Source organism: Malus sylvestris, chromosome 3 (assembly GCF_916048215.2).
Source record: "Malus sylvestris chromosome 3, drMalSylv7.2, whole genome shotgun sequence".
Taxonomy (NCBI): Eukaryota; Viridiplantae; Streptophyta; class Magnoliopsida; order Rosales; family Rosaceae; genus Malus; species Malus sylvestris.
In genome coordinates, this window is record NC_062262.1 from 9,640,920 (window position 1) to 9,668,224 (window position 27,305).

The 27,305-nt window shown below is 37.0% G+C and overlaps 2 protein-coding genes and 2 long non-coding RNA genes across 11 annotated transcripts; 1 reads left to right on the forward strand and 3 right to left on the reverse strand.

The window, feature by feature from the left end:
• The first annotated feature begins 1,157 nt into the window (after window positions 1–1,157).
• LOC126615744 (protein NRT1/ PTR FAMILY 2.6-like) lies at window positions 1,158–15,936 on the forward strand. 5 transcript variants are annotated; one of them, XM_050283633.1, is made up of 5 exons: window positions 1,158–1,390; window positions 1,763–1,980; window positions 2,256–2,797; window positions 3,513–3,603; window positions 14,970–15,936. In XM_050283633.1, the coding sequence occupies exons 1-5, from the start codon at window positions 1,306–1,308 to the stop codon at window positions 15,714–15,716; spliced, it is 1,683 nt and encodes a 560-aa protein (XP_050139590.1). In that variant the 5' UTR covers window positions 1,158–1,305; the 3' UTR covers window positions 15,717–15,936. The 5 variants fall into 5 exon arrangements, with proteins under 5 accessions (XP_050139590.1, XP_050139593.1, XP_050139591.1 ...); XM_050283634.1 differs by having other exon boundaries at window positions 1,164–1,390; window positions 3,513–4,159; window positions 15,526–15,936; XM_050283632.1 differs by lacking the exon at window positions 14,970–15,936 and having other exon boundaries at window positions 1,167–1,390; window positions 3,513–4,548.
• LOC126615753 (uncharacterized) lies at window positions 13,087–15,005 on the reverse strand. 2 transcript variants are annotated; one of them, XR_007620889.1, is made up of 3 exons: window positions 14,866–15,005; window positions 13,987–14,160; window positions 13,087–13,768 (listed from the first exon to the last, which is right to left on the reverse strand). It is a non-coding gene; the product is annotated as an uncharacterized LOC126615753 (long non-coding RNA). The 2 variants fall into 2 exon arrangements; XR_007620890.1 differs by lacking the exon at window positions 14,866–15,005 and adding an exon at window positions 14,694–14,791.
• Window positions 15,908–22,292, reverse strand: LOC126615752 (uncharacterized). Its single transcript, XR_007620888.1, has 8 exons — window positions 22,270–22,292; window positions 22,049–22,175; window positions 21,625–21,702; window positions 19,660–19,810; window positions 17,981–18,032; window positions 17,339–17,588; window positions 16,302–17,109; window positions 15,908–16,184 (listed from the first exon to the last, which is right to left on the reverse strand). It is a non-coding gene; the product is annotated as an uncharacterized LOC126615752 (long non-coding RNA).
• On the reverse strand, window positions 22,289–24,533 carry LOC126615749 (long chain base biosynthesis protein 1-like). 3 transcript variants are annotated; one of them, XM_050283644.1, is made up of 7 exons: window positions 24,347–24,521; window positions 24,132–24,216; window positions 23,922–24,005; window positions 23,142–23,256; window positions 22,935–23,030; window positions 22,587–22,728; window positions 22,289–22,384 (listed from the first exon to the last, which is right to left on the reverse strand). In XM_050283644.1, the coding sequence occupies exons 4-7, from the start codon at window positions 23,193–23,195 to the stop codon at window positions 22,335–22,337; spliced, it is 342 nt and encodes a 113-aa protein (XP_050139601.1). In that variant the 5' UTR covers window positions 23,196–23,256; window positions 23,922–24,005; window positions 24,132–24,216; window positions 24,347–24,521; the 3' UTR covers window positions 22,289–22,334. The 3 variants fall into 3 exon arrangements, with proteins under 3 accessions (XP_050139601.1, XP_050139600.1, XP_050139599.1); XM_050283643.1 differs by lacking the exons at window positions 22,289–22,384; window positions 23,922–24,005 and having other exon boundaries at window positions 22,391–22,728; window positions 24,132–24,207; window positions 24,347–24,533; XM_050283642.1 differs by lacking the exons at window positions 22,289–22,384; window positions 23,922–24,005 and having other exon boundaries at window positions 22,391–22,728; window positions 24,347–24,533.
• Between the last annotated feature and the right edge of the window lie 2,772 nt (window positions 24,534–27,305).

Consider the following 27,305-nt stretch of genomic DNA (forward strand, 5'->3'; position numbering starts at 1 on the left):
GACGGCCTCTAACATTGATTTGAAACCAACTTGAATGAAATGAATCATAGACTTGCAAATAAAAATGATTTAGAAGTAAAGAATGGGAAACTGTTTCACAGTCCCAGCTGAATTTTAGAGAAAAGACGAGTTCTGCAATTCACATAACTATTTTTTTACTTCTCAAACATTCTTTTTAATTTTTCGACCATCGAATAGAATAAATTGAAGAAGATCAATAGCTAAAAATTAACAAGAGTATGTGAGAAATAAAAATTGAGTGTGTGAACATCACTATCCAAAAGCAAAAGATATTGGGTTTTTTTCCCGCTATTTCTCACTAGTGGAGCAGATTGCCAAGGGATTTGCAAACTTATCTATATTATTTTTTATTATGCACACGTAGACAAAATCTTGAATCCGCAACTAATTTCTAATGTTGTATTTGATATTAATTAACTTTCAACTTATCATAAAATAGGCTTCTCGGCTTATCCAATGACCAAATTTTAGGATTCATTTAAACGTTCAGAAGAGATCTCGACGTAAAATCTTTCGTAGCCCTATGGTGTTTGAAAATGCCTTTCATCCATTAGGCTAGAAATTATATTGCTAGTGCTATACACTAGTAAATCCTTCAAGCTGGAAGTACTAGAGAATTAGCATGCAAATATTTCAGATAGAAATGCTACAAGAACTAAATGCTTTTCAAGTTTTGGACAAAATGACATGAAAGTATTTTAGCTAATAAAAGTAAATAAGATGAAAAGCAAGGTCGAAATATGAACAAATAAATTTATTAGCCACATCAGTTGGTGGTGTCTAAAAATCTGGGATTTGTTTTGATGCTTGTGGTATTTACTCAATATTTTACACCAGTCCCTACCACAAGCACATTGTTTTCATTTGCAACGATCTTTTTTTCTTTGAGGAAGGGTTGGTGTCTCGCACGCGACTATTGAAGAAGAGCTAATCTCGCCTAATCATTCTCTGGAAAAAAAAAAAAAATCTAAAGTTTAAGGGTTAGAAGACAATAATTGAGTGGGTAGTAAGCACCTGTTTTAATGGGAAAAAAATGTGTTAATTGACAAAAATGTCTTAATCAATGAAAGTATGATAATATGTTAGAAGACAATAATTGAGTGGGTAGTAAGCACCTGTTCAAATACAAAAATACTAATTAAAATTTCTCCACTAATGGAGAATTGAAGAATGGCAAACGTGCGTGCTTTGTGGTGGCGTTGGATTGAAGGATTTTATTAACCGATGCAGTGGCTTCATGTTGAATATCACACTTTGAGCTAGCTTGGTACTTGCCACACCGCCATGGATGAGTCCCTCTCCCACGCCGATATCTCATCAGATTCTGGTAGAAGAAGCGGTGGTTGGATCACTTTCCCGTTCATCATTGGTCTCTCTCTCTCTCTCTCTCTCTCTCTCTCTCACAAGTCCTAATCACTATTCAATTCATTTGTGTGGTCCATTTGCAATTGTATTGGCTACAAATGTCTCATTCTTTACGTGCAGGGATGAGACTGCGCACAGAAATAAGACAGGTTGTTTGTGATTACTTTTAGAATAGCGAAAAGTTAGTTTAACAGTGTTTGACAGAAAACTTGAGAAACGTTTTCTAGAGAAGTACCTGTTCAGATAACACTCAAAAGTGACACTTGAATTTTAATCAAAATTTTAACTTTTTCTAATATAACTGTTTCTAGGAAAAACACTTCCGAGTAATTGCTCCCTTCATAAAGCAGTCTCAAATAGTCGGTTTATTGAGCAGGGGCTTTGGGAGGCTTGACACTTGCAGCTGGGGGATGGATCTCAAATTTGATTGTGTTTCTGATTGAAGAGTTCAATGTAAACAGCATTGATGCTGCCCAGATCTCAAATGTAGTTTACGGTTCTTTCAGTTTTTTCCCAATCATTGGAGCAATCATAGCTGACTCTTTCTTTGGCTCATTCTACGTTATCTCAATATCCTCTTGCATTTCCTTGCTGGTAATGAAAAAGTCAACTTCTTTACTACATGCTTTCACCCTATATAAAACATACATGATTTCTGTGGTTATGGATAATACAATTTCTTGTCAATTTGATCTGAGATCATGTAGATTGTTCATCCACTGATCATCTGAACTGTCATTTCAATATTAGATTGGCAATCCAACAATATAACATGCAAGCTGATATAACATGTACGAATGTGTACTAGACATTCTCCATAAATATATGAACTAGGGTAGCATTCTAAATAATTGATAAATTCGTTGCAGGGCATCGTTCTCTTAGTTTTAACCGCAACGCTGAATTCTTTGAAGCCTCAACCTTGTGCTACCGGCTCAAAGTTATGCCAACCGACCTCGGCATTACAGTATGCAGTCTTGTACACAGGCATAACTCTCGCATCTCTAGGCTTGGGAGGTACCCGCTATACCTTGGCAACACTTGGAGCCAACCAATTTGACAAGCCTAAGCATCAAGCAAGTTTCTTCAACTGGTTCTTCTTCACTCTGTACTCTAGTACAGTGGTAGCCTTTACAGTCATTGTCTACGTTGAAGATAACGTCAGTTTTAAATGGGGCTTTGGCCTATGTGTCATCGCCAACCTAATCGGCATGGCCATTTTCTTCTCTGGAAGCCGTTTCTATAAATTCGATAAACCACAAGGGAGTCCATTTGTTGGTTTCGGTCGTGTTATTGTTGCCTCTGTTCGGAAAACTAGTCTCAAGCTATCAACTGAAAGAAAGGATTATTATTATGGACATGATGGAATGACAAACAATGTGGCTGCAGCAACACTTAGCAAGAGTTTCAGGTACAAACAATTAGTTATGAGCATATAACTCTGCGCAAGGAGAAATTTTGGATTTCAACAACCAAACCATGTGTCCGTGCGGACCCAGACACAACACCACATACCTCAATTATCCTGATTTGTTCCTCAAAAAGAAAAAAAAAAAAAAAGCTCCGCCTTTGTCAATATGGTATGATAGTAGCTAGAGATTTCATTGAAGTACACGTTGACTATAATGTGATGGTTTTTACCACCAATATCTATTGATTTCAAATTATATGCTCAAATTCAATCTTGGTCATAGAGTCAAGCTATCCATGTGTCAAACCAAACGGACACATGTTAGGGACTTACATGTGAAGGGTGTGGTGAGATTATCATGTCACGTTATAGAGATGAAGCCTAACTTAGTATATGTGATAATGAGTCTCTCTACCCACTTCCAGTTCGTTTAGAGGTTAGAATGTTCGATCAAATTTTACGAAATTTGACATTCTTTTCAACCTATTTTTGGTTCAATTTGGTAATTATTTTTTCTGCTCTTTGCTAGCTTACTAAAGTAAAATTGAATTCTGGAAGCGACTAGCTAAGTAGGCTAAAACCACTTACCAATGAACTTGATGTTCTTAGTGCCATTCCCTCTCCCTCACCATCGCTATAGTACAAAAATTAAAATAAAAAAGTAAAGTTGGTTCTATTTAAATACGACATTAAAAGACTTCATATTTTCATGCAGGTTCCTTAACCGTGCAGCACAGAAAATTGAAGGAGACGTGAAATCAGATGGCTCAATTGCGAAACCATGGAGCTTATGCACAACGCAACAGGTGGAAGATTTCAAGACCGTTCTAAGAATTTTTCCACTATGGTCTACAGCTTTATTCTTAGCTACCCCAACAGCAATCCAATCCAGCATGTCAGTCTTGCAGGCTCTAACCATGGACCGTCACATTGGCCCTCATTTTAAAATGCCATCTGGTTCTGTTATAGTCATTGTTCTATTCTCCACGTCCGTCTTTCTAACCCTAATTGATAGATTCTTATGCCCTATGTGGCAGAAGTTCACTGGTCAGTTTCCGTCGCCCCTCCAGCGTGTAGGAGTAGGACACGTGTTAACCATTCTCAGCATGGCTGTTTCAGCAGTGATGGAGTCCAAAAGGCTCAAAATAGTGCAAGAACACCACCTCCAAGACCAGCCCGGTACTATTGTTCCAATGTCGATCTTTTGGCTTTTCCCACAGTTAGTTTTGATAGGCATTGGAGAAGCATTTCATTTTCCAGGACAAGTTGCATTGTATTATCAAGAATTTCCCATGTCACTGCGAAGCACATCGACGGCCATGATCTCATTGATTATTGGGATTGCATATTATGTAAGCACAGGTGTGGTTAATATGGTCCAAAGGGTTACTGGATGGTTACCAAACAATCTAAACAGTGGGAAGCTGGACAATGTTTATTGGATGCTAGCTGTGCTGGGGGTGATAAACTTTGGCTATTATTTGGTGTGTGCTAAGTTGTACAAGTATCAAAATGTAAAGAGTGCAGAAGGTAGTCCTGATCCAGATAGCTAGTGATAAGTGATTAGTGTTGGTTGGTGATTAAAGAAATTATCTGGGTCATAAGACTTGGCGCAAACCGAGAACAATGGCGTTGCCAACCCCACTTAATTAGTGGAATAAGGCTTTGTTATTGTTGTTATTGTATAAGTTGTCTCATATGTCCCAACTTTTACAAGTATTGAGAACGCAATAAACATAATTTGAACCAAAGAGTGTCCTATATGCAAAACACATAGTGAGAACTTCTCTCCTTCCGTGAGAGCCCTTCTCTCCTTCTATGAGAGTTTCCTCCCTTCCTTTTGGTGAGGGTCTTCATCTTGCCCACCTTCTCAGGCGCTGACTCTAGCTTTGGCTGGAGTCGGTTGCCACTCTTCTCTTCCTCCTCATGTTTTCTCCTCTTCTCCCCTTCTTTGTCTCGTCCTCTTTCTTCTTCTTCTTCTTTTCCCTGCTCTCCTTTCCTATCTGGCCATTTTTTCCTACCCCCAGCGGCGTTTCTCATTGCTCCCCTCTGCTTCGATTTGTAGCCACTTCAAAACGCGAATTATTGCGGTTCTTCGAGATGGTGTGTAGAGTTGGGGTGTTCAGCACCACCACATTCTCATTGTCTCTGCCTTTATCGGCAGTGTTGTTCGTGGGTTGCCACAAACTTCATCTTGATAGTTGGCTTCTTCTGATCACTTGTTGTCTACCCTTTCTTTGTGGTTGTGGTCGGGGCATTAATTCGATGTGAGATGTTGCAATTAATTTGGCGCTACTTGGCTGTGGACGAGGACTTGGTCGGATCGAGAACAGCGGCGACTATAGTAGAATTGTCTGGTGTCTGTAACCTCTTTTGTGCGTTTTGGGCTTCACCTACTGGTTGGCCCTTTGTAGTTTGTCCTTTTTAGCCCGTGTTTTACTTGCTTATGTGTGTTGTTTGGGCCTTGGGTTTCCTTTTGTGTATATTTTTATTGTAATAAATGTGAAGAAGCCTTTTTCCAAAAAAAATAATAAAAGAGTGTCTTATATGCATTTAGACTAAAAAATTTTAAAACAACTGTGGTCAAAAGATTTTATTTTTGCTTTTCCAAAATGTAATAGGGCAGTACATTTAGTGCGTCTTTTGTTTCACGTGTGGATAACCGTCATAGATGGGAAGAGAGGCTGGCTATGGCGTTTGAAGCTAATGTAAACAATTTGAATTCATATGAAAAAGTGTCTTATATGCAATTAAACTAAATCGTTGTATTAAAAAAAGTCAAATAACATATAAATCTGATAGTATACACTATTTATCAAAAAAGAAAAAAATAAGACATATACAACCAACCTGCCTTTGTTTGTCTAACAAAAAACTTATGAAATTGAGATTCTACCATAAAACCAATTGGCAATATAGGGAGTAACCCAAGATCATATAAGCACATAGCAAATTTTGTCCCTCACTAATATGGGACAACTCTCAACACGCCCCCACACGTGTGGCAGATTTTCAAGCCTACACGTGGACAACACCTGGGTGACGTGGAGCGTGTGTGGCCGTTGGACTTCACACGTACTTGGCTCTAATACCATGATGAAATTGAGGTTCCACCATAAAACCAATTGGCAATATGGGGAGTAGCCCAAGATCATATAAGCAGATAGCAAACATTATCCCTCACCGATGTGAGACAACTCTCAACAAAAACTTCATCTAGTCTATACAACAAGCTAATTTTGACCCTGGATGCTTGATGAATTGTTATCTATTTTTCTTCAGACTAGAACAATAAAAGTAATTTTTTTTTCTCTCATAAAGTTGCTCTCTGTACTGGGCAAATCTTGTGTGCACTGCTTTATCTTGTCCATAGCCGTTCCGGGTTGTTTTGTTGGGGTTGGCTGCTAGAGCCGTTCGAGTCTTGTGACTGGTTCCGTCCCTGCTTATTCTGACATGGCTTATATCGCCTGGTTTTAACATCTTTCCCATTAACTGAGAATTTGACTTTGCCTTCATGGTCCGGTTTATCAAGAATTCTTGTAGCGTCTGACGCAGACTTAACAACAACTTGAGCAAACAGTAATTGGTCAATTGGATGAACAGGCTTCTTCATAAAGACTGACTCTATACAATCTCCAAATTTCGTGCATATACGTGATGAGTTAAAACAGTTAATCCAGATATTGTTGAAGCTGATAATAATAAGTCAATATATAGTAAAGCTATATATATATCTAGACACATAAAACTGATCATAAGTCATACCACTGCAACTAATTATATGTTGTGCCATCTCTAAATTAATGAGCGATTCGACAATTTATGGTCAGTTAAAATGGTACAAACTATTTAGATTTCATAATCGGGCAACAATCCACTACTAATCACATGATATTGTCTCAACTTAACTGTTTAAATCGGATCAGAGCCCAGCAAGTATTGGGTTTTATCGCAAATGACCTTGGTGCAATTAGACGTGTAACCAAGCAATATAAGTTGTAATCAATGAAAAAAAGAAACTAGACAGAAATACCTGTTTAAATAGCTTTTGAGTTCTTCTTTTGAAACAGGATGACCCTTTGAGAATGTCAAGAATAAAGTTCTATCATTGTTGTCAACATTAGGTTGATACTGATCAGGCACATCATCATATGCTTCTTGGGGTGGTAATAGAGGAGGTTGAGCCTCAAAAATATTATGACCCTGCTGATGAAGTAAATAATTATGCTGAAACCCTTGTTGTAATATTGGAGTCATTGGACCATTCAACAAATTGGTTTGCTGGAAACCACTGGGTATATGACCCAAATATGGATATGATGGGACTATAATTATATCCCAAAAAGCTCTGTCGAAGACATGGTCGATAAATCTCCTCATCTCTTCCCGGGCCTTCTCCTTGTTCTCAAACACAAACTCGAGTGGAATATTTTTGGTAAGTAGAAGAAGACACAGTGTTCGAAACTGACTATCAATTTCCTCCGACGCCAGAGGATCAGTGTAATTTGAGCGCAGATAGTGTAAGCACATAATCGACTCGCATGCTAAAGCATACAGGTCCGAGTCATGTAAGGCTAACGTGGCCGCCATAAACTTGTAGTGAGTTTGTGTGTCCAGAAAATACCAAAAGGTTATGACAAGCTTAGATTGGTTAGGATTAAAACGTAAACCCAGCAGTCGAACGTATATTGTGCGATCGATTGAATGGAATAGCTTTAGCTCTTCAAAGGCTCTGTAAGATGGCAAGTCCATGATGATGTAAGTGCCAGTAACTCTTGGAGCGTTTGCTTTTGAAAGGAAGCTCTATTATGTGACCCAATTAAATTCTACACGTGCTAAAGGGTTTTGCACTTTTACTATTGTGTTAGGGTGTCAATACCCTTTTTATCCAAATATCGACAGGTAATTCCCAATCCTTTTTATTTTGGTTTTTGTATTCCTTAGTTGTTTGGATATTTACCAAGTTTGCATTTAGCCTTGAGGGTGGCGAAAATCCTTATGCTTCTTTCTTATTCATGCACACAATTAACACAAGCTCCAATTGTCATGGTTTTTTTATATGTTTGGAACTGCGAGACATGGTGCTCTTCGAGAAACTAGCTGGAAAGATGTAAACCGGCGTTACTACTTTGTCCTTTTTATTTTGATTTTGTGTAAGAATTACAAGAAGCTCGCTGGGAGTTTGTTGGTTTTGGATTCTCTCTTTAGGAGAGTTCTTTTATTTTAGTTTTCCTCTCAGTCTGCTAGATCTCTTTTAGATCTATATGTGAAGAGGTAAGGTTGTTTGATTAGTTAGATCTACTTCATTTGGTATACTTGGGTCATGGTGGTGATTAGGTAGTCAGGTTGCGGAAAGAGGCCTGATCGTGGGCCCAGCGCTTAGGGGCTTAGATGGGAGCCTAGACGGGGTTTTTAGTTTAATAACATTTACTATATAATATATAAATAAGCATTAAATAATACACATGTCATGAACATAAAATAAAGGTAAATTAAGAAAATTCTACAAGCAATAATTATATGGAGTCCTTACAACCTTTTCTGAAGTCTCTGGATAGAGGTCACAACTGCAGCAACACCAGTACGGATTGAAAGACTGGCTTAATGAGCAAGAGTCTATGGTTAAGCAGCCTTGCGTACGTGCACTCAAGAAAAGAGAAGACTGGCAGTATCATGAGAAAATTAGGGATAATTCTCCCACAAAGAAGACAACCATACCATCCACTCAATATATACATACATTCTTCCCAATTGCTTAGAGAGCTACTGCCCAAACACCTTGCGTTTCGCAAGTGATCAATCAAGTTCAACCTGGATTGCTTGTTTCCAGTTTGACTAATCTATTCTACATCGACATTCAATAATCGTTCTAAGAATTTTGGCGGTTAGATGGAGCTTCACATCTTAAACTCACATTAGGTAGTTTCTGCCAGACACTTATAGAGGGGTAAAGTCAAATTTGTTCAAGTTCGACACGTCATTGCAATGGAGGAAACAAGATTGTAGTTAGTCTTATGAAAAAGTAAAGATCCACATACATAGAGCTTGTTTGGATGTGCTTTTAAAATGATTGAAAGCGCTTTTGGTGAAAATGTTTTTGGAACCAATCTTTAGTAAAAATGCAAGTCAATCATGGAAAAATATTTAAAGTGCTTCCTGGAAGAAGCACATAACTGGTGCTTCTTGCAGAAAGCACTTCAAGTGCTTTTGGAATCTAAAACAATTTTCTCTAAAAGCACTTTCAGTCATTTTAAAAACACATCCAAACGAGCCCATAAAGAAGAACATTCAGATTCTACATATATGTTTTGGTTTAATTTTCATGAAAAACTTCGGATTTCATGGGTGTATGTTTTGTATGAAAACTTCGGGTTTCAAATACACTAAATTTGAAACTACATATTCAATTTTAGATGAAGTTCAAGTTCATAAAAGGGTACCTACAAGAACACATAATACAATATACAATCCTAGTATAGTAAATTTGTAGTTGCTTCGAAAACCTAGTATGAGTAGCTTTGAAACAACGAAAGGTGTCAACGCTTCAAATATAAATAATAATGAATTTAATCGTTAATTTACACACTTGAGATGCTTGAGATGCTAGCCAGGATTTTTTTTTTTTTTTTTTTTTTTTTTTTTTTTTTTTTTTTGCGCCAATAGATTGAGAGACAAAACAGGAGACTGTCGTGGAAGCATGAAAATATAGACATTCAGGTCATATTGGTTTTGGATGGCTGCGGGCCGAACAATTGAGAAATAGTGCCCAAAAATGGGCTTAGTCGTGGGCACCTCAACATGGTTGGGTGCGGGGTGGAAACAAAACATGCCAAAAATTTGGCTTGGGCAGAGGAAAGGGACAGGCCAGCAGCATCGGGCTGAAAAAAAAGGAAGGTGGCCCATAAGACATGGCGGTCCGAGAAGCAGGAGCCCAGCATGGCAGTTGCAGGCTGCTGGGAGAAGCCCAAGAAGTTGGGTTTGGGCTCAGCTCAGGCAACAAGCCCAAACATGGGGATGCAGGTCGAAACACCAAACGGTGTCGTTTTGGAGCAGCGGTCAGAGCTGCAGGCTCGGCTTCAGGCCAAGCCAGGTCCGGCGGCACAGCACCAGGCCACAACTCATCATTTTGGTTAAATCGAAACAACATAAATGTTGGGTTAAATAAAAGAAATAATCCTGTTGACTGTGAGCTTAAATTAAAAGAGTTGGCGCACTTCTCATCTTACCAGTTAATTTTAAAACAAACTTTAAAATACCCTTCAAATTATAATACTCCCTCATTGAATCCCTGTCTTGCAAAACATGCTTAATCATTTTCTAAACACAATGACGAGGTGGGACTAATGTCTGAGGACTCTTTGAGTCTCTATCTTTCCATGAAATAAATAATATTTCCGGTATGTTAGGCATGGCATCCTTTAATTATTTGCAAATTGCAATACATGTTTAAGACTTCATCTTAGTATATCAAGGAATATTGCCACCTTCTTTCGCGGGCAATATTCTTCATGCATGGTATGTAGCTTTAAACTAAGTTTAACAATCAATTGGTGTGTTTTTAATCAATGACAAGAGATGTTCGAACTTTAGACTTCTCTAGCACGATAAAAAAAAAACATTACTAAATCAATAGTAGTCGACAAATTTTGACTTGAAACATCTTTTTAAGTTTGTTCTTTATAATTTCTATTAACAATGACGGCTCCACTGAAGGGACCTACTGAGCAACTTTTTGTCGGTGGGGATGATGGCCTCTACTGAGCAATGTTTTGTCACGTACTCTTCCTAACGTAGATTTGAAACCAACTTAGAATGAAATGAATTATACGCTTTACAAATAAAAAAGATTTAAGTAAAAGAGATGTTGAGTTTTTCTTCCCTCTATTTCTTATTAGTGGAGCTTGCAAACTTATCTACATTATATTTTTTTTATGTACACAAACAAAATCTTGAATCCGCCAATAATTTCTAATGTTGTATTTGATATTGATTCATAAAATAGGCTTATCAGCTTATCTAATGACCAAGTTTTAGAATTCATTTAAACCTTTAGAACATATCCCAACTTCAAATCCTTTGTACCCCTATGGTGTTTGAAAATTCCTTTCATCCATTTGGCTAGAAATTATATTGCTAGTGTTATACAGTAGTAAATACTTTAAGCTGAAAGTAGTGGTAAATTAGCATGCAAATATTTCACATAAAAATGCTACAAGAAGCAAATTGTCACATCCCGGCCCGGGGCGGACCACTTTTCGGGCCCGCTCCACCACCGTAGCACGATATTGTCCGCTTTGGGCCCAAACCACGCCCTCACGGTTTTGTTTATGGGAATTCACACGCAACTTCCCAGTGGGTCACCCATCTTGGGAGTGCTTCGGCCTCCTTCTCGCTTAACTTCGGAGTTCCAACGGAACCCGAAGCCAGTGAGCTCCCAAAATGCCTCGTGCTAGATAGGGATGTGAATATACATTTAAGGATCACTCCCTTGGGCGATGTGGGATGTCATCCACCCCCCTTAGGGGCCCGACGTCCTCGTCGGCACACCACGACCAGAGTTAGGCTCTGATACCAAATTGTCACATCCCGGCCTGGGGCGGACCATTTCCCGAGCCCGCTCCACCACCGTAGCACGATATTGTTCGCTTTGGGCCCCGACCAAGCCCTCACGGTTTTGTTTATGGGAACTCACAAGCAACTTCCCAGTGGGTCACCCATCTTGGGAGTGCTTCGGCCTCCTCGCTTAACTTTGGAGTTCCAACGGAACCCGAAGCCAGTGAGCTCCCAAAAGGCCTCGTGCTAGGTAGGGATGGGAATATACATTTAAGGATCACTCCCTTGGGCGATGTGGGATGTCACACAAATGCATGCTTTTCAAGTTTTGGACAAAATGACGTGAGAGTGTTTTAATTATTACGTAAAAGTAAATAAGATGAAAAGCAAGGTCCAAATATGAACAAATAAATTCATTCGCCACATCAGTTGGTGTCTAAAAATCTAGATTTTTTTTTTTAATAAGGACAACTGGTGGAAAGCCATGGTTACTCACCACTTTCGGGAATCTAGAGTCTGTTTTGATGCTTATAATATTTACTCAATATTTTGTACAAGTCCCTTCCACGAGCACATTGTTTTCATTTTCATAAGAAGCATCTAAAGTTTAAGGGGGAAAATGGATGAAGACATGGATAATATTGAATTGTTTGTGACATATTAACGGGAAAAAAAATTGTCAAGTGATGAAGTTCTTAATCAATGAAAAAAGTATGATAACATGTACGAGAGTATATGTTCACATACAAAAATAATAATTTAAATTTCTTCACTAATGGAGGATGGCAGACGCACGTGGTTTGTGGTCGCGTAGAATTGAAGGATTATATTTCGACCAAAAAAAAAAAGAATTGAAGGATTATATAAACCGATGCAGTGAGTTCATGTTGAATATCACACTTTGAGCTAGCTTAATTAGTACTTGACCCTCCACCATGGATGAGTCCCTCTCCCACACTGATGCACATATCCCATCAGATTCTGGTAAAAGACGCGGTGGTTGGGTCACTTTCCCGTTCATCATTGGTCTCTCTCTCTCTCTCTCTCTCTCTCTCTCTCTCTCTCTCTCTCTCACACACACACACACACACAACACACACATATCCTAACTAATCAATTAATCTGTATGGTCGATTTTCAATTGCATTGCCTACATGTGTCTCATTCTTTACGTGCAGGATGAGAATGGACACAGAAATAAGACAGGTCATATATTTATGGGCTTCTTTGCGACTGCTTTTGTAAAATAGTGATAAACGTTTTTAACAGTGTTTGATAGAAATTTTGAGACACGTTTTATAGAGAATACTTGCTAGATGTTTCTTCAGATAACACTTACAAGTGACTTGAAATTTTAATTAAAATTTCAACTTTTTTCTAAAAAAAGTGTTTCTAGAAAAAACACTTACGAGTAATTACTCCCTACATAAAGCAGTCTCAAATAGTTGGTTTATTGAGCAGGGGCTTTGGGAGGCTTGACACTTGCAGCTGGGGGATGGATCTCAAATTTGATTGTGTTTCTAATTAAAGAGTTCAATATAAACAGCATTGATGCAGCCCAGATCGCAAACGTGGTTAACGGTTCTTTCAGTTTTTTCCCAATCATTGGAGCAATCATAGCTGACTCTTTCTTTGGCTCATTCTCCGTTATCTCAATATCCTCATGCATTTCCTTGCTGGTAATAAGATGTCAATTTCTTTAGTACATGCTTTCACCCTATTTAAAACATAGATGATTTCTGTGGTTATGGATAATACAATTTCTTGTCAATTTGATCTGAGATCATGAAGATTGTTCATCCACTGATTATGTGTAACTGTCGTTTCAGTATTAAATTCGCAAGCCAACAATATATCATGCAAGCTGATATATCATATACGAATGTTTACTAGATAATCTCCCATACATATATGATCTAGGGTAGCATTCTAAATAATTGATAAATTCGTTGCAGGGCATCGTTCTCTTAGTTTTAACCGCAACGCTGAATTCGTTGAAGCCTCAACCTTGTGCTACCGGCTCAGAGTTATGCCAACCGACCTCGGCATTACAGTATGCAGTCTTGTACACCGGCATAACTGTCGCATCTCTTGGCTTGGGAGGTACCCGCTATACCTTGGCAACACTGGGAGCCAATCAATTTGATAAGCCTAAGCATCAAGCAAGTTTCTTCAACTGGTTCTTCTTCACTCTATACTCTATTACAGTGGTAGCCCTAACAGTCATTGTCTACATTGAAGACAACGTCGGTTTTAAATGGGGGTTTGGCCTTTGTGTCATCGCCAACCTAATCGGAATGGCCATTTTCTTCTCTGGAAACCGTTTCTATAAATTTGATAAGCCACACGGGAGTCCATTTGTTGGTTTAGGTCGTGTTATTGTTGCCTCTGTTCGGAAAACTAGTCTCCAGCTATCATCTGAAAGAAAGGATTATTATTATGGACATGATGGAGTGACACATGACGGAGTGACAAACAAGGTGGCTGCAGCAACACTTAGCAAGAGTTTCAGGTACAAACAGTATAGGTTAATATATACGCAATTTAGAGATAGAGAGAAATATGCACAATTTCAAAATCAAATTATATATGCTAGATAGTGTTTTCTTGTCAAGCAATTACTTATGAGCATTTACCTCTAGGCAAGGAGAAAGTTTGGGATCCGACAATCGAACCACGTATCCTTGTGCACCCAAACACAACACCACATACCTCAACCATCCTAATTTGTCATGCTAATCTTATCCCAATTTAGTCCCACCCTCTCCCTCACACCAACCCCAATTTGGTTTCCTAACCAAGAACCTCTCCTGCACAAGAATCAATATAATCAATATAGTAGATTAGTATAACAAAAGTGCATTTCTTATCATATGTATTTTAATATTATTTTTAGTTTGTTGATCTTTCTTTAAATTTAGTTTTTCGTTCCTCAAACAGAAAAAAGAAAAACTTCGCCTTTGTCAATATGGTACAATAGTAGAGATTTCATTGAAATACAGGTTAAATATAATATGATGGTTTTTACCACCGATATCTATTGCTTTCTAATTATATGTTCAAATTCAATCTCGGTCATAGAGTCAAGTTATCCATGTGTGAGACCAAACGGACACATGTTAGGCATAGAAGACTTACATGTGAAAGGTGTGTTGAGATTATTGTGTCACACTATAGGAGATGAAAGAGCCTAACTTAGTATATGTGATAATGAGTCTCTCTACCCACTTCCAGTTTCATTAGAGGTTAGAATGTTCGATCAAATTTTATGAAATTTGACATTCTTTTCAACCTATTTTTGGTTCAATTTGGTAATTATTTTTTCTGCTCTTTGCTTGCTTACCGAAGTAAAATTGAATTCTGGAAGCGACTAGCTGAGTTGGCTAAAACCATTTACCAATGAACTTGATGTTCCTAGTACCACCCTCTCCCTCACCATCGCTATAGTACAAAAAATAAAATAAAATAAAATAAAGTAAAGTTGAGTTCTATTTAAACGACATTAAAAGACTTACTATTTGCATGCAGATTCCTTAACCGTGCAGCACAGAAAATTGAAGGAGACATGAAATCAGATGGCTCAATTGCGAAACCATGGAGCTTATGCACAACGCAACAGGTGGAAGATTTCAAGACCGTTATAAGAATTTTTCCACTATGGTCTACAGCTTTATTCTTAGCTACCCCAATAGCAATCCAATCCAGCATGTCAGTCCTGCAGGCTCTAACCATGGACCGTCACATTGGCTCCCATTTTACATTGCCATCTAGTTCTGTTATAGTCGTTGTTTTATTCTCCACATCCATTTTTCTAACCCTAATTGATAGGTTCTTATGCCCCATGTGGCAGAAGTTCACTGGTCAGTCTCCATCGCCCCTCCAGCGTGTAGGAGTAGGACACATCTTAACCATTCTCAGCATGGCTGTTTCAGCAGTGATGGAGTCCAAAAGGCTCAAAATAGTGCAAGAACACCACCTCCAAGACCAGCCCGGTACTATTGTTCCAATGTCGATCTTTTGGCTTTTCCCACAGTTAGTTTTGGTAGGCATTGGAGAAGCATTTCATTTTCCAGGACAAGTTGCATTGTATTATCAAGAATTTCCCATGTCGCTGCGAAGCACATCGACGGCCATGATCTCATTGATTATTGGGATTGCATATTATGTAAGCACAGGTGTGGTTAATGTGGTCCAAAGGGTTACTGGATGGTTACCAAACAATCTAAACAATGGGAAGCTGGACAATGTTTATTGGATGCTAGCTGTGCTGGGGGTGATAAACTTTGGCTATTATTTGGTGTGTAGTAAGTTGTACAAGTATCAAAATGTAAAGGGTGCAGAAGGTAGTCCTGACCCAGATAGCTAGTGATAAGTGATTAGTGTTTGTTGGTGATTAAAGAAATTATCTGGGTCATAAGACTTGGCTCAAACCGAGAACAGTGGCGTTGCCAACCCCACTTAATTATTTGGTGTGTGCTAAGTTGTACAAGTATCAAAATGTAAAGGGTGCAAATGGTTGACCCTAATAGCTAGTGATAAGTGATTAGTGTTCGTTGGTGAGTAAAGAAACTTTATCTTGGTTATAAGTCGTCTGATATGTCCCATATTTTAGAAGTATTAAGACAGTAATAAACATAATTTGAACCAAAGAGTTTAATATTTAAGCTAGAATTTTTTAAAAACAACTGAGGTCAAAAGATTTTATTTTTCTCTTCCAGAATATAATAAGGCAGCACATCTAGTGACGTATTTTGTTTCACACTAGCAAAAATGCCCGCGCGTTGCTGCGGGACTTGAATGCACCAGCCTTAACCACATGAATAAGACATTTAATCTGCAAAAAAATTCATCATAATCAGGAACAAACAAAAGGGATAGATGAGTGAAAGATGTTGGTAAGATGAGAGTTGAATCAAAGGAATCAGTAGTGTAAAACTGACAAAATGCTTACAAATTCAACTCCAATTGTGCTGATGTAGCTATCCAAGTATGAATTATCCTATTCAACGATTCCGAAGCTCAGACAAAAATTGCATGAGAAAAATTGAGATTATATGCAATTGTATGTCAAATAATCTGAAAAATACCATATATCCAATTTAAGTGCATACACCTATAAACTAATCTTCATATATACTTTAAAATAATACAGATCAATGTAATCTAAAACATTGGAAACATTATCATACAATTAAAGAATCACGATGCAGAAAATGTTCTTTCCATTATTTTCAAATAACTTTTCACCCCACAACACTGAGACAGAGAGCATACCCATACCAATGGAGGAAGGGAAACACAAAATACACTACTTGATCGCTTGTGGCTTATAGCTTTTATTGCTCAACCTGTCTTTATCTTCGTGTATCTCTCTGATTGAAATATTATTCATATAAAATTTCATTACAGTATAAAGTATATTTATATATAACATAATAACCTTTTAAAAGCAATATCTTATAAAAACATTCCATCAATCTAAGAAAACTGATGACAATCGTAAGCTAAACAATGAAATACCAAATAAAAACTATAAGCAGCAGTAATCTTCAAATCCGAACCTCAAATTCAAACTTTTCTTGTAATTCAAAAATTAAAAAAAGGAGGAAATGAAATATTAAAAAAAAATAAAAATCATAAACCTGCTTTGGAGTTTGCGGGAGGTTTGGAGTAGTGATCTGGAACGACATCGGTGCATTTTTTGTAGAAGCAGAATCGCTGGCTTCCACGATCATCAAGCAGAATCGTACCATTTTAATCTAGAAGTATAAAATAAAAAACCCTACACTCATCAAAGTAAACTAACGGCATGGGAAGAAATAGTAAGAGAATTCTACCAAAAACCAATTAAATACCAGCTCAAGAATGAATCGAAAGCATATATCTTATTTCATAGGTTTATGACAATTTAGGGTCAATAATCTTTGCACCTAATTAGCTCCATATGGGCTCCAGATACAAATCTAATCCATAAATGTGATATTATACCTGGTCTAAAGAACACAGAGAGCCCAAAATCTATTGTCTTAAGTGGTGCATCCTCTTTCTGGTTGACAAATAGAAAATTCTCTGGCTTTAAGTCCCAATGCATGACACCCAAAGAATGGCATGCTTCGAGGACACCAGTGATAACCCATGCAAGCTTTAGCTGCCTTTCTCTATGTAATGCCCAGACCACTTGAAAGGAGTAATTTGTAAGTCCCATGCCTACGCTTTGTAATGATGCAATTTTTTGACCCTGCAATTTTTTAAATTTTTTATTTGAATTTTGTTAAATTAAGTAATTTCGGGGAGGCCTACGCTTTCAAACTATAATCGACAACCGACATAAATAATTTGCACAGAAAGATGAACTAAAAAGGCGGCAAGAATGAAATCACACCCTTAAATGCACCAATGCAAATAAACACATTTTACCAGAATAAATCCAACAAAATCACAAATCAACAAAGGCATCTCTTAAGAATTTAAATAACCAAGATTTGGATGAAGTGATTGTGAGTATTTGTGCATAGATGTGTAACTATTTACATAAAACATGTGAAGGACAATCAGTTTAGAGTTTCAAAATATATAATATTACAATTTCCATAAAAGATCAAGTATTGGGAAACAAAATTGGCATCTCACCTTCCACAATAGGTCGACAAATCCTTTGATTATGCTTTAGCTTCTTGTTTACCTGAAAACACAAATTCACTGTTTAGAATATCATAATTTCATGAAATGGTTCACCCTTGAATCAAGAAGAACTCCTTTGTTTTATGTATGGTACCGATAATCAACTCATAATATTGGATCTCAATTTATTTCAAACTTTTATGCATTTTTGACTATTCTAGGATCCATTTAGGCAATCTCTTAGACCATTAGTTTGTTCCCTTTGACTAAAATAAAAAACAGCACATCCGCTTGCTGCTTAGTGACTTGATAAGTCAGTCACAAAGATAACATGTAGAATGCAAATATGGATCACGAAAAACAACAGCTATAGAATTGATTATATAGAAGAAGAATACAAACTTATTGTGAGGTTATCCCAGCTATCCACTATGACCCAGTATATATAGCAAGTAAAAACTACAGAAGCAAAGATCTCATTCAATGACAGTTTGTTTCTTATCCAGAAAAATAAAATGAACAGGTTAATGACACTCTCAAAGTTGGTTTATGTTCAAATTAGTGAATTACCATAATCTTTGCTGGTTGGTTTTCAATCTGTATCTTAATTAGTAAACATGCTTACCAATCCAAAGCCAACCTTCTTTTTAAGAATTAAAATGACACTATTTTTGTCCCTCATGGAGTTTGATAAATTTGCTCGATCGTTTATACGTGTACTCCTGGGAGTTCTTAAATCATCGTTCTACTACTCAACAGACATCAATCTGAAACATATGGCTTGTTCAGGTACGCTCTCTTGTTTGAAATTTGTCTCTCTTTTTATGCTGTTTGGTATGGTTAGTTAGTTTTCCCATATCCTTAGATCTCTCAGTCCAAGTTCAATTCAATATTGATTATTTGCTACAATATCTTCTCCTATTGTTGCGAGAGAATTCATATCAAGATTAACTTCATTATTTAATTCGAATGGAATCCAAAAGCGGTATAAATATGAAGGATAAAAAAGTAATAACAAAAGTCACATTTCAGCAGCAATTAATAGCAGAAATCAGAAAATAATTTCAGTAAAATAGAAAGCAAAGATTAGAACTCAACCCACTTCTACATTAGTAAGAATAAGAATGATTACGCTTAATCTAGAGAGAGAAACACAAAGATCAAAACATCAGGCATTTATTTTTGAAATACAGAGATCAAAATTTTAGGCATTTATTTCTGAAACAAAATAAATGAACAAAACCATCAACATCAAGGATGATTACAATTGATGGGTGCAATATGGAATATAAGTTTCTGGAGAGAGAAACAACCAAACTTCACACTGGATCATATTTTTTATAGAAAGAGAGAGTTGGAAGTACTTTTCAACAGCAGAGGTCAATCTTGGGCATAAAAAGAAAACATAGAAGCTTCACAGCACAATAATTAACCACAATCCTTTGTTTTTCTAAGTGCAAATAGAAAAACAGAATCAAAGTATTGAACACAAAATCTTCACATTAGCCCAAGAATTATATTGTTTCTAGAGCTTTCCAAATTGCCAGCACGGAACGACAAACATAAAAGCACTAAAATATATAATTGGAAATATAAAAATAACAATTCCAAGAAACTAAATGGGAAGTTGGGCAGATCTGCACAGTAACACAAACTCATTACTCAAAATTAAGAGCATTGCGGCTCACCCTGAAAGCACCTCTTTTCCGATAAGGGAGAGAAAGGCCGTTGTTCTGGCTACTGAGTGCTGCTGGCTCCAAAGCAGTTTATGTTCCAGAACTTTATAAGAGCAAGTCACCCATTCAAAACCACCATAAATCGCGAGTTTACATCATTTTGCTACAAAAAAAAAAAAGCAAACAAAAAAAAGGAAAAAAATAGAAAGTATAAGATTCAAACATGTTTACAATTACAAACACTTTACAATGCGTGTAAAAATTAAACGTTCTCAAGCACCCATGTCTCCAATTCGAGGCTAAAACCCAATTCCACAAAAGAAATCAACAATTTTGATCAAAACAGAAAAGCCAACAGACTCAAAAGGCCAGAATACAATTATACATATCCTTAGCTGCTATGGAAATCAACAGTTCCATATAAGTATACAAAAGATTTTCTTACACCTAATTTCGCAGCTTAGAGAGCAATAGTTATACTAAAACAACAATTAATTGAAACGATTGAAGGGGAAAAAAGCAAAAGTGGAAAAAAAGAATTCAACAAAGATTGTGTTCCCAATCTAAATACATTATATACTCCAGCACAAAATAAAACCCAGGTGTCCTTTAGCACCGAAGCTCTGTTCATGTGGATTTTGGGAAAAAAAACCGTTGAAAACTTAACAATCCAGATTAGGGGAAACAATTACGGAAAATTAACAACAACTAAACAAATTAAAGAACTGAAAACCCACAAAAAAAGCCCAAAAAAAAAAAACCAACTGACCTTAAAACAAAGAACATACTGAACAGAAAGGGAATCCCCAAAATTAGAGAAAATGAAACAAATAAGGGAATAAAGAGAGAGATGAATCCGCCAAAACCGGACCTAATGTACTAAAAAATTTGAAAATCTAATCTAACGTTAAAGAATCCAATTTAAAAAATGAACTTATCTTAGGAAATGATCACAAAATCCGGCACACATCATCCTCAGTAGCCTCTGCTCATGACCCCTACCCCTCTCCCTGAAATCCTGAATACCCCATATGGTTCTCTCTCTCCCTCTCTCTCTCTCTCTCTCTCCCCAAAATGGGAAGTGGAAAGTTTGGTCATGCAAGACTTAAGACATTAATTATTTAAAGGACCTAATGGATGGCAGAAAATGGTTGGGGGAGACGGGTTAGGATAGTAGGAAATGGACCAGTTTTTTTAATTCCTTGAGTCCATAATTTTGTAAGTGGTTTGCCAACTCCTTAATTTAATAAAATTAGTTTAGGACTTTGTGAGCATGGGCGCTGCATGTTTACAACAAAACAATTTTAAAGTTGAAAAACCTAACCCACTTATGAAATGTATTAAACCTTAAAGAGAGCTCAACCTCTAATAATAATCTTATTAAATTAAACCATAACCAAATTAAATAATGCAGACACAAAAGCACAACTATTGTCACACGAAGGAATTCACGATTAATACAATGTATATCTGTCGATAAAAAGATCTGTAGTAGCAAGCAATTCATCACACTATATAATCTGTCATATCTACCGTGCACTGCACTGCTTGGTCTGAAGTAGAGAAAAGAAACTAAGTATATCGTATAAAACCTCAGGGCAAACAAATAACTATAGAAGACAACGCATCTAATTGCAAATCACATGTACATCAAGGTTATGATCATCCATGTCTAGGTTTAAGACAATTTTAAGTAAAATTGCCACTATATATACACGGAGGGTGTCAAAGGAATTATATACTTTAATTAGTAAAATCAACGGCATATAAAATCCAAAAAGGGAATTCAAATTGGAACAGACGGAAAATAGATAAAAGATTTACCAGAAGCAAAACAATCACACAGTATTATCTCCACAATGAAGAAATTGTATCGCCAAAATGGAGATACATAAGTCTCAGACGGTTTATAGATGAAGGGAGATAGCAAAAATAAAAAGCGTAATCAGACAGATGAACAATGAAAATTAAACATACCAGGTGAGCAATACCAGACATTCCTGCCTTCAAGCAATCGGTTATTGTCTCCATGTTCAACTAAACCTCTATAGAAAACTGCAAAAAAACAGATGAGAATCACTTAGAAACGGGGAAAAAGTTTTCCATTAGCATTTTTCCAAAAGAAGGCAATCAATTGCTTTCACATTTAAAAAATAAAGTTTGAAAATTAAAAATGAAGCAAGTTGAGGAGAAGAAGCAGGTGACGGTAGACGATACATAAGTTTTTAGAGAATATCAAAATATATAATCTAGAAAAACAAATAAAGCAGCCAATCCGAAGTTAAATAAACAGAAAGAAAAAGACAACTTGAATTGAAAAAAATTCTTTTCTAAACACTTCATTTTCTATATTCTATTGGGTTCAATTTTTCACCAATTCTGCTTGGTTAAAAAGACATACCGCCTTCAGAAAATGACAATCTGCTTGGTTATATAATCTAGCACCAATTCTGCAACACCTTTCATGGATGCAGCTGCCTTGAACAGATCGGATTACATATGGCCAGCGGAGACGAACAATCTAATTCCTAATGGAAGATGACATTTATCAAGCGATGACTTTTTGGAGGCAACCACAAAGATGGAATGCTCTTTCAACAACTGCATAACCACAACCATTACAATTAAAAGTAGAGAGGCAGAAAAGGATTCACAGAATCTGCTTTCTGTAGTCTGAGGAAGACAATTCAGGATTCTGGACTGCTAGCGAATGAGAGGCCCTGTATAGCTGACAATCCTGCACACCACATCACATCACGTCACATTTCTCAATCAAGAGCATCATAATGCAAGGCAGATAGTAAGTGATCTCACAAAGCAAAGGGGATGCCAAGGAAATTGATCAAGTGATGAGTACACACCACGGCGCTGACAACTGTCCAGATACAGAATAAAGAACATCAAACTACATGCAAGTGAATAAGAGATCAAGAACATACCTTTCCATAATATGGCAATATTTTTCTTCAGCTTTGTTATCAGACCAGGGTTTTCCTCGAGGATATCAATGGCAGGAATGGCAGCACTCGCAAAATATGGGGGCAAAGAAGCAGAAAAGACGTACCCAGAGCTACTCAATCGCTGCCAAATACCATATCCCAAAATTTTATCATTTAGAAACTTTTGACGCTTTTTGTTTAATATATGCATGCACATAAGTGATTGTGAGCACATAATTAAGCATTCACTAAAATAGAAAGATAAGAAAGTCATTTGCTTGTTAAAAATTTCATCTATCAACAGAGACATCATATAAATGGTTAATAGTGTGTATTCGGTAAACATACTTGGTGATTGGTGACTCTAGCACTTCCAGTGCAAAATCCTCCTTCTGTGGCTAATGCGTGTCCCATTGCACCAGTAATAATATCTATTTTTTCAACCTGCAAAATCACACCACCAGAAATCACAAACAGGTAATGGATCAATAGTTCTGAGAGATACAAAAAAAGACGGGTTTCTAAAAATACCGGAATCCTACAGTATTCAGTTACCTCTTCCAGATTTTCCAAGCACACCAAATGAGTTACTCTCATCCAATAACACATGAAACTTATATTTCTCCTTCAATTCAACTATCTTGTCTAAAGGGGCTATTTGGCCAGAATTCTGCAATTTTTATTAAAAGGAAACAAAATTCAAATAAAATCAACCTACATCTAATTGCATTCAGCTATTGAAGTTCTCAGAAAAGCTGAAGACAATTTGTCAAGATGCAAATGACAACGTTGAATGCTGAAAAGACAGTTTGTTTTTCTATTTGCCAGTGATTCACGTAGAGATGGAAGCTTTCCTCAAAATGTAACATGACACCAAGACTTTAAGAAAAACCTTAAAAAATTGTGTCCACTGAAGTATGAGCAACCTATTTTGTGAAAGTGGATGATGCTGGATTGAATCAAAAAACAGCTCACAACATATAAAAAATGAATAAATAAAATTTGATATACAGGAAAGCAACATACAGGAAAATAACCAAAAATACCAACGAAAAAAAGGGAAAACAATATACAGGAAAATACATTATCTTCATAAGTAAGAAGCAGATTGGAACAATGGAATTAGCAAAAAGCAAAAAAGCCCCAGCTCAAAACCCAATTTTTTTTCTAAATCTAATCCTAGATATGAACATTTCAGCGAAACCTAAACCCTGGACAGGCACAAATATTCAACTCTTCATAGAAAATTTAAAAGAATGACAACCCCAGCAAAAACCAAAAAAAAAATAAAAAAATAATCCAAACATATCCAAAATTAGCAAGAGAAACACAAACCCAAAAGCAAATCAGCCTCTCACACTAAGCAAACACAGTAGCAGCCATGCACGCCCATGGCTCTTTCATCTCAGGAGGCCATGACTGACAACGGAATAAACAAAAATACCAAAGAAAGATCAGATTCCAAAAAAAACCCAAATCGAAATGAACCCTAGAAATTGAAATTCAGAATTGAAAATTCAAATTGGGGGAGCTCTGATATTTTACCTAAATAGCAACTTAGGAGTTGCCGCTGCACCACTAATTCACAACTAAGCCGTAGCCATATCCATTCCTCAACAATCTTTGAATTCTAATTAAAACACAAAAAATATTGGAAAATGGTTAAAGATAAGTTATATAACCGCAGGCAAATCCATTCCTCAGCAATCTTTCAATTTTAATTATAAAAAAAAAAAAATTGTTAATGATAGGTTACACACCTGACCCAGAAAGCGTTTGCAAACTCCCAAAACAAAACCCTAAAATTAGAAGATAAACGTTTCCTGCAACCAAAAATGAAATCAAACAAAAAATCCACACACAAATCAGCAAAAAATAAAGAAAGCATTTAGCAAGAATCGAATTTTACAACAATCAATTAAAAAAATCTCTCCAGATGAAATGTTCTATTTGTCCTAATAATATTAGGTTATATATATATATATATATATATATGATTAAAAAGTGAGAGAGAGAGAGAGAGACGAACCTTCATATGGAGGCTAGCGATCCGGAGCTCGAGAAATCTGTGGAAGCAAATGAAAAAGCCCTGATTTTCCATATTTCTTCTGTTCTAGGATGAGAGAAACGGAAGAGATGGAGCTGTGGCTGCTATGGTTTGAGGAGGACAGAAACAGGAAGAGTGAGAGATGAGAGGGCTCGCGTAGGAGAGAGAGGAAGAGTGAGAGATGAGAGCTGGTTGGGTTCTACTCCTGAGACTCGTGTCCCGTTAACTACAGGCCCCCATACTTTTCTCTGACTGTCCCCCCTCTCCCACTCATGAAATCGAGGATCTGCAGCAATGGCGCTGAGATCCCCACACCTCTCTCTCGCTCTGTCTCTCTCTCTCCCTCTCTATCGGAGGCATGGCCTCCCATCCCCGAAACCCTCACTGAATGACAGCAAACCCAAACCCACCCCAATCCGTCTCAAATGCACAGGACAAAATTACCCTCCTAACTTTTAATAACTACGTTCCAACCCAGCCCCATATCCCACGGTTTTGTTGTAAAAAATCGAGGGGGGAGGAATTGACCTCAAAAGACAAAATCACCCTCTGAATTTTTGAGAATTACCCCCCAACCCAGCCACATTCGGCTGGCATTGTTGTAAATAAAGCAAAATCAAAACAAAGGTGAATAGCGCCTGCCCTCCCCCCTACTTTAGAATAAGTAATGTGGGTGGCTTTCATAGATGGGAAGAGTCAAGAGTGGCTGGCTATGGTGTTGAAAGCTTATGTAAACAATTTGATTCTAAATTAATGAAATATTATATAATTTGGAAAACAAACAATGAGTGTCGTAAATGCAATAAACTAAATCGTTGTATTAAAAAAAGTTACATAACATATAAATCTGATAGTATACATTTTACCAAAAAGAAAATAAATAATAATAAGACATACAACCAACCTGCCTTTGTTTGTCTAAACCAAAAACTTCATCTAGTCTATATATACAACAAACTAATTTTGACCGTTGATACTTGATCAATTGCAGAACTGCCATCTATTACTTCTATTTTTCTTCAGACTAAAACCAAAAAGTTATTTTTCTCTCCAAAAGTTTCTCTATGTTCTGGACAAAATCTCAAGTCCAATTGCTTTATCTTGTCTATAGCCGTTCCGGGTTGCTTTGTTGGGTTTGACCGCTAAAGCCCTTCCAGTCTTGTGAGTACTTGTGACTGATTCCGTCGTCCTTTGCTTATTCTGAAATGACTTATATCGCTTGGCCTTAAATCTTCCCCATTAACTGAGAATTTGACTTTACCCTCGTTGTCCGGTTTATCAAGAATTCTTGTAGCGTCTGACGCAGACTTAACAACAACTTGAGCAAAGAGTGATTGCTCTTTAGGATGAACAGGCTTCTTCATAAAGATTGACTACTATCTCCAAATTTCCTGCATATACATGATGAGTTAAATATTATTGAAGATGATGATAATAAATCAATAGTAAAGCCATACATATCTTGACACACAAAACTGATCATATGTTGTACCATCTCAACTAACCATATGCTGTGCCATCTTTGATTCAACAAGTTATTATGGTCGGTTTAGATGGTACAAACTGTTAAATTTCAACATCTGGTCAACAGTCAGCTACTAATTACCGCACCGATATTGCCCCAACTTAACTACATGCACATCTCGGCAGTTGCTGAATTTCTATCACAAAAAACCTTGGTGCAAAATGTGTAACCATTCAATAAAAGTTGAGTAATCAATGAAAAAAAGAGACTAGACTAAAGTCCTCTTCTTAAATAGCTTTTGAAACAGCTTTGACGACCTGTTTAAATAGCTTTTGAGTTCTTCATTTGAAACAGGATGACCCTTTGAGAAAGTCAAGAATAAAGTTCTATCATTGTTGTCAACACTAGGTTGATGCACATCATCATATGCTTCTTGGGGTGGCAATAGACGAGGTTGAGCCTCAACAATATCATCACCCTGCTGGTTAAGTGAATAATTATGCTGAAACCCTTGTTGTACTATTGGACCATTCAACAAATTGGTTTGCTGGAAAGCACTGGGTATATGATACAAATATGGATATGATGGGACTATAATTATATCCCAAAAAGCTCTATCGAAGACATTGTCAATAAATCTCCTCACCTCTTCCCTGGCCTTCTTGTTCTCAAACACAAACTCAAGTGGAATATTTTTGGTAAGAAGAAGAAGACAAAATGTTCGGAACTGGCTATCAATTTCCTCCAACGCCAGAGGAGCTTAATTTGAATGCAGATAGTGTAAGTGCATGATCGACTCGCACGCTAAAGCATACAGGTCCGAGTCATATAAATCTGACGTGCCCGCCATAAAATTGTAGTGAGTTTCTGTGTCCAGAAAATACCAAAAGGCTATGACAAGCTTATATTGGTTAGGATCAAAACGTAAACCCAGCAGTCGAACATATATTGTGCGATCGATTGAATGGAATAGCTTTAGCTCTTCAAAAGCTCTGTAAGACGATAAGTGCATGATGATGTAAGTGCCAGTGCTCTTGGAGTGTTTGGTTTTCAAAGGGCTGGTTACGGTTTCAAAGGCTTTCGATGTTGGTCCTTCGGCCAAAAGGTTGTGTTCTTTTTTTAAGTTTCAGTGATAAGCATGGTTTTCCCTCTCAGCGCACCTTGTTATATAATAATTCTAATTAGTTACCAAAAAGGGTAACTGTAA

Bases quoted from the DNA above. Each gene is read 5' to 3' on its own strand.
- LOC126615744 (XM_050283631.1), top strand. From the start codon at position 12,286: ATGGATGAGTCCCTCTCCCACACTGATGCACATATCCCATCAGATTCT. The intron at 12,377-12,811 runs GTCTCTCTCTCT...TTTATTGAGCAG, and splicing joins CACTTTCCCGTTCATCATTG to GGGCTTTGGGAGGCTTGACA. The intron at 13,030-13,305 runs GTAATAAGATGT...AATTCGTTGCAG, and splicing joins CCTCATGCATTTCCTTGCTG to GGCATCGTTCTCTTAGTTTT.
- LOC126615749 (XM_050283643.1), bottom strand. From the start codon at position 23,195: ATGTGTTATTGGATGAGAGTAACTCATTTGGTGTGCTTGGAAAATCTG. The intron at 23,031-23,141 runs GTAACTGAATAC...GTGATTTTGCAG, and splicing joins GCTTGGAAAATCTGGAAGAG to GTTGAAAAAATAGATATTAT. The intron at 22,729-22,934 runs GTATGTTTACCG...GGTATTTGGCAG, and splicing joins CTAGAGTCACCAATCACCAA to CGATTGAGTAGCTCTGGGTA.